Here is an 18971-nt window from a genome sequence, read left to right as displayed (position 1 = left end):
AAGCCAGCAGCGATCGCACCACCGCGGTGTTATCGCCGGCTTTCACACCCAATAGCGCCACCATGAAAGGTGGCACTATTTGGTGCACTACTGGCAGCGATAAGGTGTCCTACCTTTTCGCCGTCAGCAAAATTGTCGCAGAGTCCGTCCCGACACTGCTCTGACTCCTCCCCTTCCGGAGCGGACTACGCCTTGACTCCGCCCTGATTTAGCTATCGCACACAAAAAGGGACTTTTCACATGAGAAAAGTCCCTTTTCACGTTCGATCCCTTTAGAAAATGACCCCCATTGTTTGCAAAATAATCATAGTTTTGATCAGCCTTGTTGGACTATTTTAGATGTGATGGTTGTTCCCGATAGAGGTGGAGATATTCAAAATCTTCTAAATTATAAAGAACAATGATGGATTTACAAATTATCATCAATTTTTCCATCATGTATGAACTATAGCATCGAGTGGATGTCATTGGTTTGAATTCCCATGGTGTCTGTTAGCTTATTGGTCCCTTTAAATGTTTCTTCGTTGTTTATTGGTTAATCTTTGGTCCAATCAGCTTGTTTAAATATAGGTTTGTAAAATGACAGATCCTAGTTGGAAACACTAAAATTATAGAACTATGTGATGATTGTATTAACTTTATTGTAACCAAGACACGTATGTATTTTATTCAATTTTATCATATTTGAATTTTTGGGAGTTTTATTGTAGAGATGTAAATACATTTTTGTGATTTTATTTGTTAATTTCAGATTTTGATAGTAAACCTTTTTTTGGTCCCTGGGGAAGGAATTCTTCCAAAACACAAGCCATGTCAGGCAGGCAAATATCAAATTATAGAAGAAATAAGTGTCTTTGGTTTCCTCGGTGATTCTATAGTAATATAAATGTATTGTTTAAAAACTATGCGAGACCTATGATAATACCCTAAATGGGTATTTTGATCACTCTTGGTGGTTGTCTAAGTTCATGACAAAACATAAATAAGTGAATCTAAAAATTGTTCACCCATTTTATATATGAGGTCGCAATAGTAATCGAATGATAAATTTTCCTACGTGTATGGCTTTTGACAGATTTTGTTATATTTGGATGAGCAATTTAGACACACACACACATAAATATATGGAATCGTTCATATCTTGGAAAGCATAAAAAGGAAGGTATTGTAATACAGAAGACCTGTGATGGTTGCGTTGGGAACATTCACTTGTATATGTGAGTTTTTCTCCTTTATAACTGTTTTGTCTCTTCTGTGAAAGTACAAACGAGCATGAAAGGTTCTATTCGACCAGAGGATGGCAACATTTATGTAGGGGAGGGGGAGAGTGGGGAGGGAGGTCCCTGTAGTGTTCCAATTTGTTTCAGAAATCAGGACCCAAATGTGAAACTCTGCTAAACAGATTTGTCAAAACATGTTATAGAGCTGACATTCGGGGTAGTTATTCTCAAGCTTTCTTAGTCTGCCAGTATGGAGCTTGAACCTATGATCCCTGGCAGCTTGGTGGCATTATATCTCCCAAATCTTGCATAAAGCATAAATGAACCTAAACTAATAGGAACCGCAAAGAAATCCTAGTTAGGAGGACTACTGGGATATGTCTTTCAAGGGCAATACAGTCCCCCAGAGAAGCCCTGCATTCTCAGTGGAGGAAAGAGCGGTACCAGCAAAATCTGGCATCTGGTATATAAAAGTTTAAAAAATAAAATAAATAAATAAATCTTCTGGGTGCCTGACAGCTCAGCTCACACTGTAAACTGCTCCCTTTGTAATGCTGGCAGCACATTTTTAAAGCTTTTGTCCTTATTCTGCTAATCTTGTGCATCATGAGATTAGCGAGGTCAGCTTGCAAATTTTGAAAATGAGCATAGGGCTAACATTTTAGGGAGACTGATGTTCTGGAAGGAGGGCTCGTGTCATCATGAGGTAATCCCTATATTGGACTATATCTTGAAAAAAAAGAATTAGCATGCTTTTATTAAATCTTACCCTGAGAAAGCCATTCTCTGGTAGGGCTGGTTTAGTACATCCGGCATCAGATTCAAGATCAACACCATCTACCTCTTTTATTCCTTCATCATCATTTATGCACAGAGCTCCCCTAAAAAATGTCAATATGCTATTAGGGATATAGAAAGGCAGATTTATCTATAGAATCTAAAAAATAGATTTCAATCCAACAAGGAAAGGGAGTAGCATTAATATAAACTGTAGTAGACTTTTTTATTTGCTTTGTTCATATTTTGGTAGTTTGAATCAATTTAAAGTTCAATCTATCTTCTTTTCCCATGACATAGATGCAAAAGTGAGCAGAATGATAGGGTTGGCATGAATCTTATGCTGAGGCATAGTTGTTGGAACCAAGATGGTGGTGTTGTGTGTGTGTGTGAGTGTGGGTGGGGCACAGGGTCTTTGGGCCACCCAAAATTCATGTCACTGCCAGGCATGACTCCTCTCCCCTCCCTTCCTAACAGTGCAAGTTTACGGGCCGATTCAGTAAAAATGCAGGAGAGCGAACGAACGCCCGCTCTCCCGGCGCTAGGGATACTAGCGCGTCCCTAGCGCCTCCTTTTGACCCCGGCGGCTGTCAGCGGGTTTGACAGCTGACGCTCAATTTTGCTGGCGTCAGTTCTCGAGCCCGCTGACAGCCATGGGCTCGGAAACCGGACGCCTGCAAAATTGAGCGTCCGGTTTTCAGCCCGACAGCCGTTGGCCCAATTTAAATTTTTTTTTTTTACTTTTTGCCCCCTTTGGGACCTACGACTTAATATCGCTATGATATTAAGTCAGAGGATGCACAGAAAAGCAGTTTTTACTGCTTTTCTGTGCACTTTCCCGGTGCCGGCAGAAACTAGCGCCTACCTTTGGGTAGGCGCTAATTGCTTAGAGTAAAATGTGCGGCTTAGCTGCACATTTTACTTACTGGATCCCGCGCGCATACCTAATAGGGCCCTCAACATGCATTTGCATGTTGAGGGCGCTATTAGGTGCCACGGGTTGGACGCGCGTTTTCCGCCCCTTACTGAATAAGGGGTAAGGGAAACCGCACGTCCAAGGGCAGGTTAACAGTGCGCTCCGTCGGAGCGCACTGTACTGTATCGGCCTGTTAGTGATTTTCTCACAGCTATACAATTTCTATCAGGTTTCCTACTTTCAAAGCATATCTGAAAGCTGAAAAGTGCAAGAGAATGAGACCTCCTCTGACTAGAGTACCATGTCTGCTGGTCCAGCCCCCTCCCTCCTCAGAACAGGCTTTGTTGGTTCAGTCTCTCCCCTTTCCTCTCCCCTCCAAGATAACCTGATGATGCTATGACCAAGCTCTCTCTGCTGGAAGGAGAATAATTCACAGCCAGAAAAAAAAAAGAAAGCAGGAGCTGCAGCTTTATCATCCCCTTATGAGAGACTGCCAGGAGCAGAAAAACAAAAAACAAAGCAAGGGCTATGTTTGATCATGAATAAGTTTTCTTTTCTTGTTGTACTGCTGGGAGTCAGGGACTCTCTGCCCTGCCTGCCAGGCCTCCTGTGTGTGTGGGCTGATATCAGAGAGGGGCAAAACAGTGGGCCATTGACAGAGTAAATGGAGACAGTGAGTGCAGAAAAGAGAGGGAAGAGGGAGAAGGAAGTATAGAGTTGGCTGCTGTAACAGGGTAGAAACTTTACATGATGATGCTATAGTGCCCTTGATTAGCCAGTCCAGTGGAGGAGATAGTCTATAAGTGAGCACATGAGCAGCAGTAGAAGCATAGGTGTGTGTATATATCAGTGTCTGAATATGTCTGAAAAAGTATGTGTGACTGTGAAAATGCTATTGTGTGTATGTCTGATTCTGCACAACAACATGGTTTTAGCTACTTTTTACTCAATCTGGAGATTCTCAGTCCATCTAGTGACTTTCTTCAAGTAGGAGTTGGCAACATTGCATAGGTGTTGGAACAGGGTGGGCTATCCAGGCCTTGTCCCGGCAAACTTTATCTCAGGGGTAGGCCATCCCTGCCCACAGGTAGAAAGAAGATCCCAAATGATGTGACAACGGTGCTATTAAATGATGACCCACCAATTGGGTTCCCACCTAAAATGGGCAGGAAAAGGACCCTGTGGTGTTGCTGGATAATGAAATGTCCATGGGTTTGAAGAAGACATGGTGGGTGGTAGAGGTGTGCATCCGTTTTCCATGTATTTGTAATCGCAAATTATTTTTTGCTATCTGTTAAATACGTGGGGAGGCGAAACGCATCGCGACTCCCCACGTATTAAACAGATTTCTTTTTTATTCGGCCTAAATAAAAATTTAAACCCCCCCACCCTCCTGACCCCCCAAAGACTTACCAAAACTCCCTGGTGGTCCAGCGGTGGGGTCCGGGAACTCACTCAGACCCTCGGTGCTAGTTTCATAATGGCGCCGATAGCCTTTGTCACAGGGGCTACCGGTGCCATTGGTCAGCCCCTGTCACATGGCCATCGGCGCCATCTTGTGCTCCTACCATGTGACAGGGGCTGACCAATGGCACCGGTAGCCCCTGTGACATAGTATGGGCAAAGGCTATCGGCGCCATTTTGAGTCCTGGCGTCGGACGGCAGGTCGCTCCGGTACCCCCGTTGGACCCACAGAAACTTTTGGCCAGCTTGGGGGGGCCTCCTGACCCTCACAAGACTTGCCAAAAGTCCAGCGGGGGTCCGGGAGCGACCTCCTTTCACGCCGTCCGTCCGATCCCAATACTCAAAATGGCGCCGATCGCCTTTGCCTTAACTATGACAGCGATCGGCGCCATTTTGAGACTCAAAATCGCCGTCCCGCCAATACTCAAAATGGCGCCGATCGCCGTCATAGTGAGGGCAAAGGCGATCGGCGCCATTTTGAGTATTGGGATCGGACGGACGGCGTTTTTTCTCAGGGGCAGCCATCCCGCCCACAGGCAGAAAGAAGACTCCAGCAATTTTCTAGTATCAAGCATTTTATTGGTTGGTCTGGAAATTAATTATTATACTCTATGAATTATGCAAGGAATGTATGTAAGAAAGAATAACATTAATTGTAAACACAGAGGTCCATGCTCAGTAGACCGGTTAGTGGACAAGTTATCCGGCTAAGAGGGTCATTTTCAAAAGCGATCGCACGCGAAAAGGGACTTTTCGCGTGCGATCACTAAATGGGGGCGGAGTCGGCCCCGGAAGAGGAGGAATCGGGGCGGCACCAGGGCTGATGCTGCGCAGACATTGCTGGCGGCGAAAGGTAAGGACCCTTATCGCTGCCAGTGCGAAAGCCGGCAGCCAGCTAAGCTAGTCAGATATCTTGTCCCATATAATCAGTGGGTTAAATGCCTTGCTGAATATTGTAGCCTAAAGTTATCTGGCTACCACAGTTAACACTTCTAGCAGTGGAAGCGTAAATGTGGGTACTTTACGCTTCCAGTGCTGCTTCTCTCAGGAACCTGCAGGTAAGTTCTACCTTGCTCCCAGCAGAGTTATATTTTGGAATAGGGGTGGATTGGTGGGGGGCATGTGGCCTGGCATATTGAAAATATATATGAGTGGATGGGAGGGTTGTGGTGCTGCTCACTTAATGAAACAGAGAAATCGGGAAGGATGGGGGGAGTGGGCCTGACCTGCGACCTATCATGGTTTTACCTTATTTTGGGGGTTTCAGAAGTGAGGGATGCAAGGCCTGATAGGCCAGATTTTAAATTTGCTGGCGGGAAGGGTGAGAATCGCCCACAGGCCCCTTGCACTTTCTTTTATTTTTTGGTCAGCACTACTTAACTGGATATCTTTAAAGATACCTAGTTAACTAGTTAGCTAACCAGCCACACAAAGCCTGATAACTGTAGGCCTGCTCTGTTGTTTTTGCATTTGCTCATCTGACTACTTTTCTTACACTGCTTCTTTCAGCTTCCTTAGCTTTGTGAATCATTAAGCTAGGGATATTAACAGACTGCAATTTGTCCAGGATAGACTTTTTTCATATATCTTCACTCTTCCTTAAATATAAGCCCAAAATGTTGCCCACAATGCAATCATTCCTTAAAAAGTGATCACTGTCATGTCAGTGCACTTCAACAGCCTTAACTGACTTTTATATCCCTGCTAAAAAAGCAGGAAATGCTACCAAGATTCTCATAAAATGTTCCCGTTTCTTACTTCCCTCCTTATTCTAAACTGCCTTGCTTTTCAAAATTGTCAGTCTGTCTTTTTCTTTCTTACTACATAATTTCTATTTCAAGCTTTCCTATTCCTTATTCCTTGTCTCCACATATCAAAATAACACCTCCAAACTGTTGCGCACCCCGTTCGCTTCCAGCCAACGCATGGGCCTGATCACCTCTCTAGTTCCTCTGCAGGTCCTGGGTCGTCCTCCCTGGCGGCGGCCGCGAGCTCTTCCAGACCTTGGCATCTTGTGACGGCGGCCGCCAGGCCTTCCACTGTGCACCAGGCCTCACGCCGGAGTTCGGCGCCTTCCATGGCGTTGGCCATGCCCTTATGCATGCATGCACAGTCCGCCTGGACTCTTGTAGAGCGGGGGTGGGTTCTAGCTCCTCCCTGATTGAAGGAATTACTTAAGGAATTTCCTGCCTGCACTTCCTTGCCTTGGCATGTGGTGCAGTGCCTAAGGTGAAGAGACCTTGCTCTGAAGATTGTGGGTTTAAATCCCCCTCCAGTGCTTCAAGAATTGATTCCAAGTTTGTGGGTCCCAGCCCACACATATCTCTGAGTCCAAGAACACTTGTTTCCAAGCTTGTGGGTTCAAGCTCCCACTTCAAGAATTCCTAGAACCGGAACATCACTGTCCAGTTCAGCTGTTTGCCCTGGCCCTTGCTCCTGTTGGTTGGTTCTGTGTCTGACTGTTTCATCTGGTGTTTCTCCAATGACCAGAGATATGGCCTGGCAGGACGAAGATTGAGCACTGTTTTGGGTTGGCTAGATTGTCACTGTGTTCTAAGCCATGTTCTAGGATCCTTTTGTTCTAGCGTCCTCCTGTTTGTCTGTTGTCTCCCCAGGTAGTGCCTCTGGACTGTCTCACTGGTACTGATCATGACCTCATCCTTGACTCCTCAGCCTGCTTGTGACCTTATCTGACCTCTGCTTAGTTGACTACTCTCAGACTGCTTCCTGGTAATTGACTCCTGCTTCGTCTGACTGACCTCTGGATCCTGACCCCTGCTTGATTGACCATGTCTCCTGATTCTGGCTCTGTCCCTTGCCTTGTCATCGCCTACACTGTTCTGGTCCTCCTTGCTCCATCTGAACCTGATCGTGCTCCTCTCCAGTCTATGGGCACACCTGTCTACCATCTCTCCAGGAGACCCTGCGAGGTCCACCTATGTCCAAGCGTCCCGGGACCCTATGGGCTCCACCCGGGGGGACTGCGGGCTTCCAGTGGTGAAGCTCATCCTAGCCTCTGTCTCCTCCAGTGCTCCACTCCCCTGGAGGCAGGTGCTTCATGGTCCCTACCAGGGAGCCATTCTCCACTGCTCCAGGACATGGGTCCACCTCCCGAGCGCAACAGAAACTTGTATTAACCCATCTTCTCCCACAGAGGTTTTGGGGCTATACTTCCTATAATAAAACAGCAAATACAATTTGGAGCAGATTTTAAAACTTATGCGCGGGCATAGATCTGTTTGCACAACCCGGTGCGAACAAATCTACGCCCGATTTTATAACATGCGCACGCTGCAGCAGGCATGTTATAAAATCTGGGCTCAGCGTGCCCTGACGGCTTTCCCTGTTCCCTCCAAGGCTGCTCCGAAATTGGAGCGGCCTCGGAGGGAACTTTTTTTCAGCCCCTCCCACCTTCCCCTCCCTTCCCCTATCTAACCTACCCCTCAGCCCTAATTAAATCGTCCCCCCTACCTTTATTTCAAAAGTTACGCCTGCCTTGGGCCGGCTCGCCATCCTCTAGCACAGGCCGCTGTGCTGGAGCATTCGGCCCCGCCCCGGACTGCCCCCAGACCACCGTCACGCCCACGGACCCACCCCTGGACCACCCCCTGAACCATCCCGCTGCCACGCCCCCAAACCCGCCCCTTCCCACCCCTTTTTCGAGGCCCCGGGACATACATGCGTCCCGGGGCTTGTGCGTGCCGCCGAGTCTATGCAAAATAGGCATATGTTACGCGCGTAGCCTTTGAAAATCTGCCCCTTTATTTATAACACGCAAAGAGACCTTCAGGTCTATATTCAGCACGGTCTGGATAGCAAAGTTAGCAGGTGGAGAGTGCAATAAGCTAGGCAGAGAGTGCATTGTACAAATCAACTCCTCTTGAAACTTTCATCAATTGAAATTAAAAAAGTGATTTATACTTTTCTGTTTGTACCTCCTACTGTGTATGTAACCCCCCCCCCCAAAGTACCTCACCCTCCAAACCCCACTCCGAGTTAAAAGGGCCCCCTCTTACAGTGGTAAAAATACAGTGACATAGTGATGTCTCTCTCTCTCTCATAAAAACCTTTTCCTGGTAACGCGCCCACAGTGTATTAATCAGCGCGATGTTTCGTACCTTGTGGAAAATGACCTATGTGATGCGGGAGCAGGGAAATTAGCCTAACCATGTCCCTTTTTTGTTTATCGCAGGTGCTATTTCCGTTAAATTTATAGCATTTTGATAAATCTAAGGGTTATTCGGATAACTATTATGTTATCTGTCTAAATGTCTTTTGAATACTGACCTCCTTATTACTAACCAATCCCTTTCCCCAAAATATCAAGCCCTCTCCTGCTTTATTAATCTCCCAATAGCTGTAAGCACTCCCCCAAAAAAGCCACCAAAAGCCCCCTTTTCAAAAACAATAGTTCTAGAGATCTTCCAGTCAAACTGACAAGCTCTAGCTTGCAAACCGAAATTTTCTCCATTCCCCCCTCCCTTCCTAATTGCTCCCAAAGGGGCATCCCCCTTCAGTGTGACCTGCCCGTGTTGGGGTCTTTCTGTTAGCCTGATAACATTACTATGGGAGTGGTGCCAGCTTCAGATAGCTCACCGGCAGCAGGAAAAGCAGGAAAACAGCATTGAAAGAGGCACTGGGGGGACTTTGGCAAGGAGAGGTCACAGTCTTCTTATCCCCGGTGCCTAGATATTTTGCCGAGCTTCTCCTCTTCATGGCACTAAAGCCCTCAGGCTGTCACGCCGATGATATCACTCAGGGACGCAGAACCAGCTTTAGCCCGCTCGCCAGCAGAAGGGGGAAAAGGGGAAACGGTGCTGAGAAAGGTAGTAGGGGGTATTCCAGCAAGAAGAAATCGTAATCGTCATTCTGAGTGCCTAGATGTCCTGGCAAGCTGCTCCTCTCTCTGGAGCTAGAGTCAATGATTATGATTGCTTCTCTTCCTGTCTGCTTATTCCAGGTATTGATTCTGCTAGGTAATTTTGTTTTTATCCGTAGCTAGATTCTATTTGAGTTGGCACCTACATTTAACTTTCCCTGTCGGTACTGGGTTTTGCTGATATAACAAATCAATTTGGAGTTCTTCCAGAATCTCTTGGTTCTTGGCCTGAAACCTGCCTTTACTTTTGTCTGCTTGAATCCTTTTATATTCCTGATTGTTCTTATTTCCTTCCTGTTCCTGCTTTCTGTGCTGATCTTCTGTTACAGCTGCCTCATCTCAGGCTTCTTGAATCTATACCTCTACCAGGCTTTTGACCTGAGGTCACATGCAACTTTGATTCTACTTATTTCTTTAGTTACTGTCCTTAGCTTTTCAGCTGCTTTTTTTTTAAGCTAGAGTAAGTATATGCCACTTTCATCTTGGCTGTTAGACAACAATAATTTATCTAAGTTTCAATAGTTTAGCTTCATATTTTCATGGCAGTGCCTGAACAGTTCTTATTACACCCTGTAGCCTTAGAAGAAAGCACGGGAGTTTCATAAACACAATTAGTGGTTCAAATTCTTAACTTACCTATTTGGAAATAGCGAGAAGTGACAGTCCTCTTCCTGCACCTGCTGACCCTCACATGGCTTTCCTCCATTCAGTGGTGCTGGGTTATTGCACTGTCGTGTCCTTCTTCTCTGTAAGGAGCCATCACAAGCAGTCCAAGGAGACCAGCAACTCCAATAACCATCAATAGCAACTTTAAGGAATGAAAAAAAAATCTTCAAAATATTTTTACTGGATGAAATGTACTGGGGGTGCTAGTAACCACTAAATACCAACATCCAGTATGAGAAAAACCTTTAGTCTTTTATTATAAGATCTCATAATTGGAGCAGTGCAGCTTACCAAATAATGCAGAGTAAACCCCCAGCTCAGCTCTTCTGAGCATTATACATTAATGTCTCTAAACTTGCTCACCAATGGATTAGTTTATTTGTTTAACATTTTCCAACTGGTGGACATTACAATTTTATCTTATATGTGCTAATATGACTGGATTCTTTTTAGTCATATGATTTCTTGTAAATTGAGTCCAGAAGGCAGAGAGTAAACTTACTGCTGACAACTTTGGCATAGTTTTAGCATTTCAACAGCCTTGGCTTCTGCTGTTATTATATTTCTACTTTATTTCTCTGCCACCAAACTAGTCTGGCTTCATAGAGAACCCTCTCATACAATTCTTACATTTTTAGTATGACAATAGTATACTCCAAGTGCCAATACCACTAGCCTCCATCTCAAAACTTAGGTTGGTTCTATGCAGGCCCAGCCCATGGAGCAATGAGTTAGATTAAAACTCATAACCATCACAGGGGTGGAGGCTCTGGGTTGGTCTCATGTTAGCTGAGGTGGATCTATCACATCTGGAATTCCATTTCCTCAGGGGAAAATATAAAATCAAGCTGACATTATTTTCCTTAAATGGAGATTAGAAAGTTCAGTAGCAATAGGACGTGAGGTTCATACTATTGTAGAAACTATAAAACTGGTGGCAGACTTACAGTAGGAAAGGCAAAAGAAATTAAGAAGTAAAACTTAAGACCCGCGCGCGTGTGCACATGTGGGCGATTTTGTTGGCATTTGCACATGGACGTGCCAATTTTATAACATGCATGCATATATACACATATATGTATGCATGTTATAAAATTGGCTATCCACGTGTATATGCAAGTATGATTTTATGATGTCTCGCGTGTATAAATAGAGGGAGTTTTAGTAGGTATGCATGATACCTTTTTCCCAGTTTACTCCCAGTTCGCCTCAGTAAAGAGGACTTCCTAAACCCCTTAGTTAACTTGCCTCCCTTGTCTCTCTTGCACCCAATTACCCTTTAAACCCTGCTAACTAGCGTATTTTGTTTTGTTACATGACTTACATGCCATCCATAGCAGAAGTAAAGTTACGCAGTGGAAGACCCCGGTGCACACTGGATTCATGTTATAGACCCAGCCCGTTCATGTCCCGCCCATGATCCACCCAGACCACACCCATGCCCTGCCCCTTTTTCCCCAAACCCTTTTTATCCGTGTACCGGGAGATACACGTGTGGCCACAGGCCTTTTAAAATCTGCGCGGATCGCGTGTGTCCGAGTCACATGCGTATTTCCCGGCTTTGGTGCATAGGGCTTTTAAAATTCACCCATTAGATAGTAATGGGTGACCATACTTTATCACAACACAGATTACACGCTAATAACATCTTATATAATAAAAATGATATTTAATGTATGCAATGGCATATTTATCAATGCTATACAAGGCAGGTAACAAAACAGTGTTCAAAAGGAATAGTAGAGTTCAGAAAAACTATAACAGATAGATTTTAAAAGCCATATGTGGGCCAAAGCTGGGAGATATATGCATGGGTCGGGCAGGTGCGCACCGCGCAGATTTTAAAAGGAATGTATCTCCCGGAATGTGCAGGAAGTCAAAAAGGTGCGGGAATGCGCACATGCGGTAGATCTGGAATTTGCATGCACAAGCATGTGTCCACGCTGGTTACAAAAACCCTAAACGATATAACATGTAACCAAATCTGAAAAATAAATGACCTGTTATATGGATGTCTATTTGAAGTCTGAGTGTACCTTCATACGATGCTGTAAGAAATTCAGCTATCGTGTCTATAAGCCTATATAGAGGCTTTAAAGATCATTAGGTACCTCAGTGATGAAAACTCCTTAAATGTCCACTGTCCACTTCCAAGTTATTGCATTGATGATAGCACAAATAATGCCATTATTGTTACTTATCTTTAGTTCTGTGGTCGGTCTTGCTCAGCTGACATCCAGATGTTTCGGAGACTGGCTCCTTCTTCAAGGGCTGGTAGTTCTCAAGAAAGACTCATGGAACAATGTTACAATGTTACAATGTTACTAAAGATAAGTAACAACAATGGCGTTATTTGTGCTATCATCAATGCAATAACTTGGAAGTGGACAGTGGACATTTAAGGAGTTTTCATCACTGAGGTACCTAATGATTTTTAAAGCCTCTATACAGGCTTATAGACATGATAGCTGAATTTTTTACAGCATCGTATGAAGGTACACTCAGACTTCAAATAGACATCCATATAACAGGTCATTTATTTTTCAAGCATGTCCAAACATAATTGCATGCAAATGTACACTCATGCAGCTAATTATATATCATACATGCATATACGTGCATATGATATAAAATAGTCATGTCCATTCGTGCGAGCCGCCATATGCCAGCATGGCTGTTTAAAGGTTACCGTCTAATAGGGTCATTCATCAAATTGTGTTAGGGTCTTATGGCTTGATAATAGGCTCTAACACGTTATTTCACGTATATTGCACAATACTGCCATGATAAGCACATAGAACATAAGATTTGCCATCCTGGGTCAGACCAAGGGTCCATCAAGCTCAGTACCCTGTTTCCAACAGTGGCCAATTCAAGTCACAAGGACTTGGCAAGTACCCAAACATTAGATAGATCACAAGCTACAATTGCTTTTTAATTACCGTGATACCAGTTTATGGATTTATCTTCTAGGAACTTATCCAAACCTTTTTTAAACCCGGTTACACTAACTGCTGTAACCACATCCTCTGGCAATGAATTCCAGAGCTTAACTAGTCGCTGAGTAAAAAATAATTTTCTTCAATTTGTTTTAAATGAACAACTTGCTAACTTCATGGAGTGCTACCTTCTATTATCTGAGAGAGTAAATAACTGATTTACATTAACTCATTCAAATTCTTTCATGATTTTGTAGACTTCTGTCATATCCCCCCTCAGTTGTCTCTTCTCCAAACTGAACAACCATAAATTCTTTAGTCTTTCCTCATAGTGCAGCCATTCCATGTCCCTTATCATTTTGGTCGCCCTTCTCTGCACTTTCTCCAGTGCACACCTTGAATACTGTGTACAATTCTGGTCGCCGCATCTAAAAAAAGATATAATTGCGATGGAGAAGGTACAGAGAAGGGATACGAAAATGATAAGGGGAATGGAACAGCTCCCCTATGAGGAAAGTAAAGAGGTTAGGACTTTTCAGCTTGGAGAAGAGACGGCTGATGGGGGATATGATAGAGGTGTTTAAAATCATGAGAGGTCTAGAATGGGTAGATGTGAATCGGTTATTTACTCTTTCAGATAATAAAAAGACTAGGGGGCACTCCATGAAGTTAGCATGTGGCACATTTAAAACTAATCGGAGAAAGTTCTTTTTTACTCAACGCACAATTAAACTCTGGAATTTGTTGCCAGAGGATGTGGTTAGTGCCGTTAGTGTAGCTGTGTTTAAAAAATGATTGGATAAGTTCTTGGAGGAGAAGACCATTATCTGCTATTAATTAAGTTGACTTAGAAAATAGCCACTGCTATTACCAGACTTAGTTAGACTTAGTTTTTGGGTACTTGCCAGGTTCTTATGGCCTGGATTGGCCACTGTTGGAAACAGGATGCTGGGCTTGATAGACCCTTGGTCTGACCCAGTATGGCATGTTCTTATGTTCTTATGCAGTGCACATATATCCTTTTTGAGATGCGGTGACCAGAACTGCACACAGTATTCAAGGTGCAGTCTCAATATTCCGCGAAATATGTGGTATTTTGCATTTCCCTGCCCAGATACTGCCCCTATTACAATGACCTTCTATGCATAAGATTTGCATGCATGAATAATGAAAATGCATGCAAGCAGGTCATCACTAAGCAATTCAATGCAAATATTTGATCGCGGCTGACCGAAAAGGTAGTCAGCCATGATAAAATAACAACACCTTGGTGGATAGCATTAAATGTGCAGGCCTGGGACTCTAATGCGGATCCTGAGGTTCCCGCCGCATATTTAAATGGCAGGGGAAAAAAAAAAACTGCAGCCAAACAGGGAAGTTGAGCAGGGTCATTGCTGACCTCCGTTTCAACCTGGGCCTACCGTTCAAGGTAGGCCTGACTGCTGTAAAATAAAAATAAAGGTTACAGTATGCCTGTGGTGGCAGAGGTCCCCACCCTCTGGACCCCATTTTGCCTCCCAATAGACAAGTTCTCTCCCTGCCCCCTGTACCCCTGGCAGTCAGATCCTCCCTTCCCCTCCCCAGCCTTCCGAAAGCCCAACCCCCCTCCTCCACCCCCACCCCCCCAGCCCTCTGATAACCAGATCCCCTTTGCCTCCCCAGTCCTCCTCCAGGGACCCCTTAACTTATCATGGATCCTCATCGTGGAAGAGTGTACCCTCCCATTTTGGAAAATGACACCGGCTAGGATGGGTGTGAGGGTGCACCCGTCCCCGTCGTGGGATCCATGATACCATACAGGGGTCTCTGGAGGGAGGCCAGTGGATGGGAGATATGGCTATTGGACAGCAGGAGGAGAGGGTTGGCTATCAGGGGGGCTGGGAGTGGGAGGGGGATCTGGCTGTTGGAGGGGTGGGGGGGCTTGGCTATTGGGAGGGCCGAGAGTGGTGGAAGGGGGAATCTGGCTGCCATGGGGCATGGGATGAAGAGGGGGCTTCCATTGTTGGGGAGAGGGGCCGGGAAGGGTAGATCTGGCTGCCAAGGGGGTGGGGTAGACTTGGCTATCAGGGGAGCCAGGGGGTGCGGGAGGCAGGATCACATATCGGGGGGGGGGGGCTGGGGGAGAGGGATTGGCTATTGGGGGCTGGGAGAGGGCGCCACTGGTGCATGCATACTGTAAATTTAATATTTATTTTGGGGGAGTCAGGGCCACCTCGAGCTGCAGCGTCGGGTTGAAATAGGAATCGTAATGACCCACACTCAACCTGCCTGTTTAGTCGTATTTTATTTTGGCTGGTCAGCGGCCCTTTAAGATAATGGCGGTCCCATGAGGTTTGGGCCGTCATCGCGTTCTTGCCGCACTTTTATATGTCATGGTGTTTGGCCGCAACACAAAAGAATGCACTATTGAGCCACTGTGGCACCCTCGTGCCATTTTCCAAAATGGGAGGATACTGGGACCCTCTCTAGCACAAAAAATTAGCATTTTGATGATCCTAGGCCAAAGTGAGTAATAAAATACTGGGATGATCAAATTAAAACAGAAATGGCCACCACTCCAATAAATGATAAACAGGAAAATAACATCATAATTATGCAAAATGTATTATATCTGTTCACGTCCAAAGAAATATGTGACCAAAAAAAAATGTTTTGTCACTTAAAAAAAAAGTGAGTGTCATTAACTATTAAATTGCTTTGTGTAATTTTTTAATCAGGAAAGCAATAAACAAATGCAAATAAATAAATAAATATTACATGCTTCCTTATCTAAATATATTACTGATACATTTAAATTAGTGATGCTGAATTTTTATCCAGTCTTCATAATGAACAATAACACTATTACTGCTAAAATGCATTTTAAAGAGTATATGAACACCCGGCAAAGATGAGAAAGTTGCAGAGCCGCATGGCGGTTCGCAACCCACAGTTCAGCAAAGAGAAGACAATACAGGGCACCAGCCACGTGGTGAAAAGGAGGAAGAGCTGCAGGGCCGCATGAAGATGAGTTGGAGAGCTGTGCAGCCAAGAAGAAGAGCTGCAGTCTCCAGGACCACGTGGTTCCCAGGCGACCATAAGGAAATAAACAGCTGCGAAGCAGTTCCCAATCTGCCTCGCAGCAGAAGTGGAGGGCAGGGGCTGCTGGGAGAGGCCTTGGTATAAGCATGTGTGTGTCTGAGCATGTGTGTGTGTGTGTGTGTGTGTGTGTGAGCAGAAGCAGAGTGTGTGGGTGTCCGAGCATGTGTATGTGAAAGGAGGTGTGTGTGTGTCTGAACATGTGTGTGAAATAGGAAGCATGTGTGTGTAGGTGAGGGAGCACTGAGACAAATGCAAGCTCTAGGGATGATGGTTCTAGGTGACCAGAAGGAAAAAAAAGCCACTTGGCTGTTCCCAATCTGCCTCACAGCAGAAGTGGAGGGCCGGGGCTGCTTGGAGAGGCCTTGGTATAAGCATGTGTGTGTGTGTGTGAGCAGAAGCAGAGTGTGTGTAGGTGTATGTGCATGTGTGTATGAGAGAAGGCATGTTTGTGTGTCTGAGCATTTGTGTGAAAGGGAGTGTGTGTGTGTGAATGTGAGAAGGAGCACTGACACAGATGCAAGCTCTAGGAATGATGAAATAAGAGGTCTAAAATAATAGTAATTTTTTTTAGAAGAAAATTCTTCAGTTTATATTAGGAAAAGTTGAGGTATTGAAGCATAGGGTGTTCTTTGTGTGTCTGAACATGTGTGTGTGTGTTTGAGTGTGTGTGTGTGTGTCTGAGCAGCTATATGTGAGAAAGAGGAATCGTGTGTGTGTGTGTGTATGTGTGTGTGCATGTAACAGGGAACGTGTGCGAACATGTATATATAGGATGGAGCATATGTGAGCATGTATGTGAGTCTGAGAATGTGTGTGAAAGAGAGGAAGCATATGCATGTGAGCATGCACATATGAGGGAGAGAGCATATGTATGTATAGATATATATCTATGAGAGATAAAGTTTATACATCCCTCCCTCACTAATCCACTACACTCTCCGAGTGATTGGAAATCAAAAGGTTCCAGGTATCGAGAGCGTGAATAATTTTATCCTTATTAGTTTTAATTTTTGGTATTGTTTGATGTGTCTGCTGTTTTCAAAAATTTTATTGGTGTTTGAGAAATTTAAAACAAATTGTTTATGATTTTTTAATTATTGGATCTTCCATTCACCAGCTGTTTTGAAATATTCTTTTTATTAGTATGTTTATACTGCTATGATTATATATTTATTATATTTCTTGATTTGATTGTTTTAATGTCTGAGGACTGGTGGTAGTTTCTGTTTTTCCATTGTTGCACTGCATAGAGTATGACTTGTTGTGGTTGTCCTATTCAATTTTTGCCTGCAGTTTCTATTTATACTTTATGGTCTCTTTATTCTGTATTTGGTGAGGCTCTGCCTGCGTTCTGCATGTGTGATCAAGGAGAGGTATTCTGCTAGCATGTTTCTTCTGTTTTCTTAATAGGAGGTGTACTGGTGTTTTAAGGCATGATGTAATATTTACAGTGTTGCTTTTTCATAGATAGGATTGTTATTTTTTTAAGTGCTGGCAGTTATGCTGTTTTGGTATAGTAGGTTTATTATATTTTAATTGTAATTTACTCATGGCTTTTTGAGGGTCAAGCCCACACCTAACATGCATTACAGTAGCCCTAATGCTATATGGGTTCCAAGTGTCTTTTTTTTTCGGGTTTTCTGATTGGCACCAAAGAAATGCATGCAAATTCTTGTGATATTTTTTTTTTTTACCTCAGAACACTGTACTTTGAATATTCTTTCTTATGTAAAACCTGAATAATGAATGCATAATTTTTAACTGTGTACATGGAGAGAGCATCTTTGTGATTTGCCCAGTGCACCTAATACTCTTGCACCAAAAATGGATTCCAAGGGAGGGGGGTGAAGACCCGGTGGGTAGAGGGGGATGACAGTTTTAAAGTTTAGGTCGCTGGAAGGAACTGGGCTTTTTTTTGGCAGGCCCGAGACAGAGACTGAATGAAGTGGGTGTGTGGGTGTGTGTGTGGGGGGGGGGGAGGGGGAGGGGGTCAGCACAATAATTGTTCTCACAGGGCAAAAAAACAGCTAGCACCGGCACAGTATGGTATACTTTTATTATATGCTAATGAATGTTGATGTAAAAAAGTAGAACTCTTTTGCTTAAATGCTAGTATGTAAAATATAATTTGAACCCTGTTACTAAATTCTACATTCTACATTTATCCCTATCAAGCTAGGGCAAGAGTACATTGTACAAATTTCATCTTTGTGTACCTTTCCTCATTCTAAATCACATCAAATATTCACTGATGTGTACTGTGCTGTTCATACCTCTGACTGTGCATGTAAAACTGCCCCCAAACCCTGGACCACCACGAAAACCTCACCTCGAGCTACTAGTTCACCCTCCTACAGTGGTATAAATAGATGACAAATATATGTGTCATCCCAAAGGCGGCCCTCTCTCTCTCTCTCTCTCTTTTCTCTCTCTCTCTTTTCTTTCTCTCTCTCTTTCTTTCCCCTACTCCACTCCATTCCCTCTCCCCTCGTTAAACACCCCTCATTTTTATAAACCCTGCCCAAATTCCACCCCTTTGACTAAATATCCAAAATTTGTATATGCATCTCTGCGAAAAATAATGCACGTGTCATGGCATTATCATGGGCTTTGGGGCCCTAAAGGCCACCATAATGCCCTGATGCATTTTGATGAATGACCCTGTTAGTGTGCTATATGACAATATAAGCAACATCAAATAAAACAAAGGAATTATTTCAATTAATGGATAACTCAATTTAGTAAAAAATTTGCTGGGGAAAAATTCTTGGAATCAGCATACAAAGAACTCAGTTTTTTTTTTTTTCAAAATCAGCTCATCTTTGTGATTATCCACCTTTACCATAAACCTTTACACAACTACTTTGCTTTTTTTTTTTTTTGCAATTAACTCCAGTTCTTAGCTCAAGGACAGAGTAGAATATGTAATTGAATTTCTGCTTCATCATAATTTTTTTCTAAATATAATTGTTCCCAACATCATTTTCACTCTGCAGTATAATGCAAAAGATATTCAGAATTCATATGAA

At 43.9% G+C, this 18971-nt stretch overlaps 1 protein-coding gene across 2 annotated transcripts in view; it reads right to left on the bottom strand.

The window, feature by feature from the left end:
* Window positions 1-18971, bottom strand: part of C6 (complement C6) — a 171274-nt gene that overhangs the window by 50067 nt on the left and 102236 nt on the right. For both annotated transcript variants that reach the window (XM_029578119.1, XM_029578128.1), the window contains exons 12-13: window positions 9893-10064; window positions 1990-2101 (exon numbers count right to left, since the gene is read on the bottom strand). In XM_029578119.1, coding sequence (XP_029433979.1) covers window positions 1990-2101; window positions 9893-10064 — 284 coding nt within the window. The remainder of the gene's footprint in view (window positions 1-1989; window positions 2102-9892; window positions 10065-18971) is intronic.

Source organism: Rhinatrema bivittatum, chromosome 1 (assembly GCF_901001135.1).
Source record: "Rhinatrema bivittatum chromosome 1, aRhiBiv1.1, whole genome shotgun sequence".
Lineage (NCBI taxonomy): Eukaryota > Metazoa > Chordata > Amphibia > Gymnophiona > Rhinatrematidae > Rhinatrema > Rhinatrema bivittatum.
This window is presented reverse-complemented; position numbering and strand designations above follow the sequence as displayed.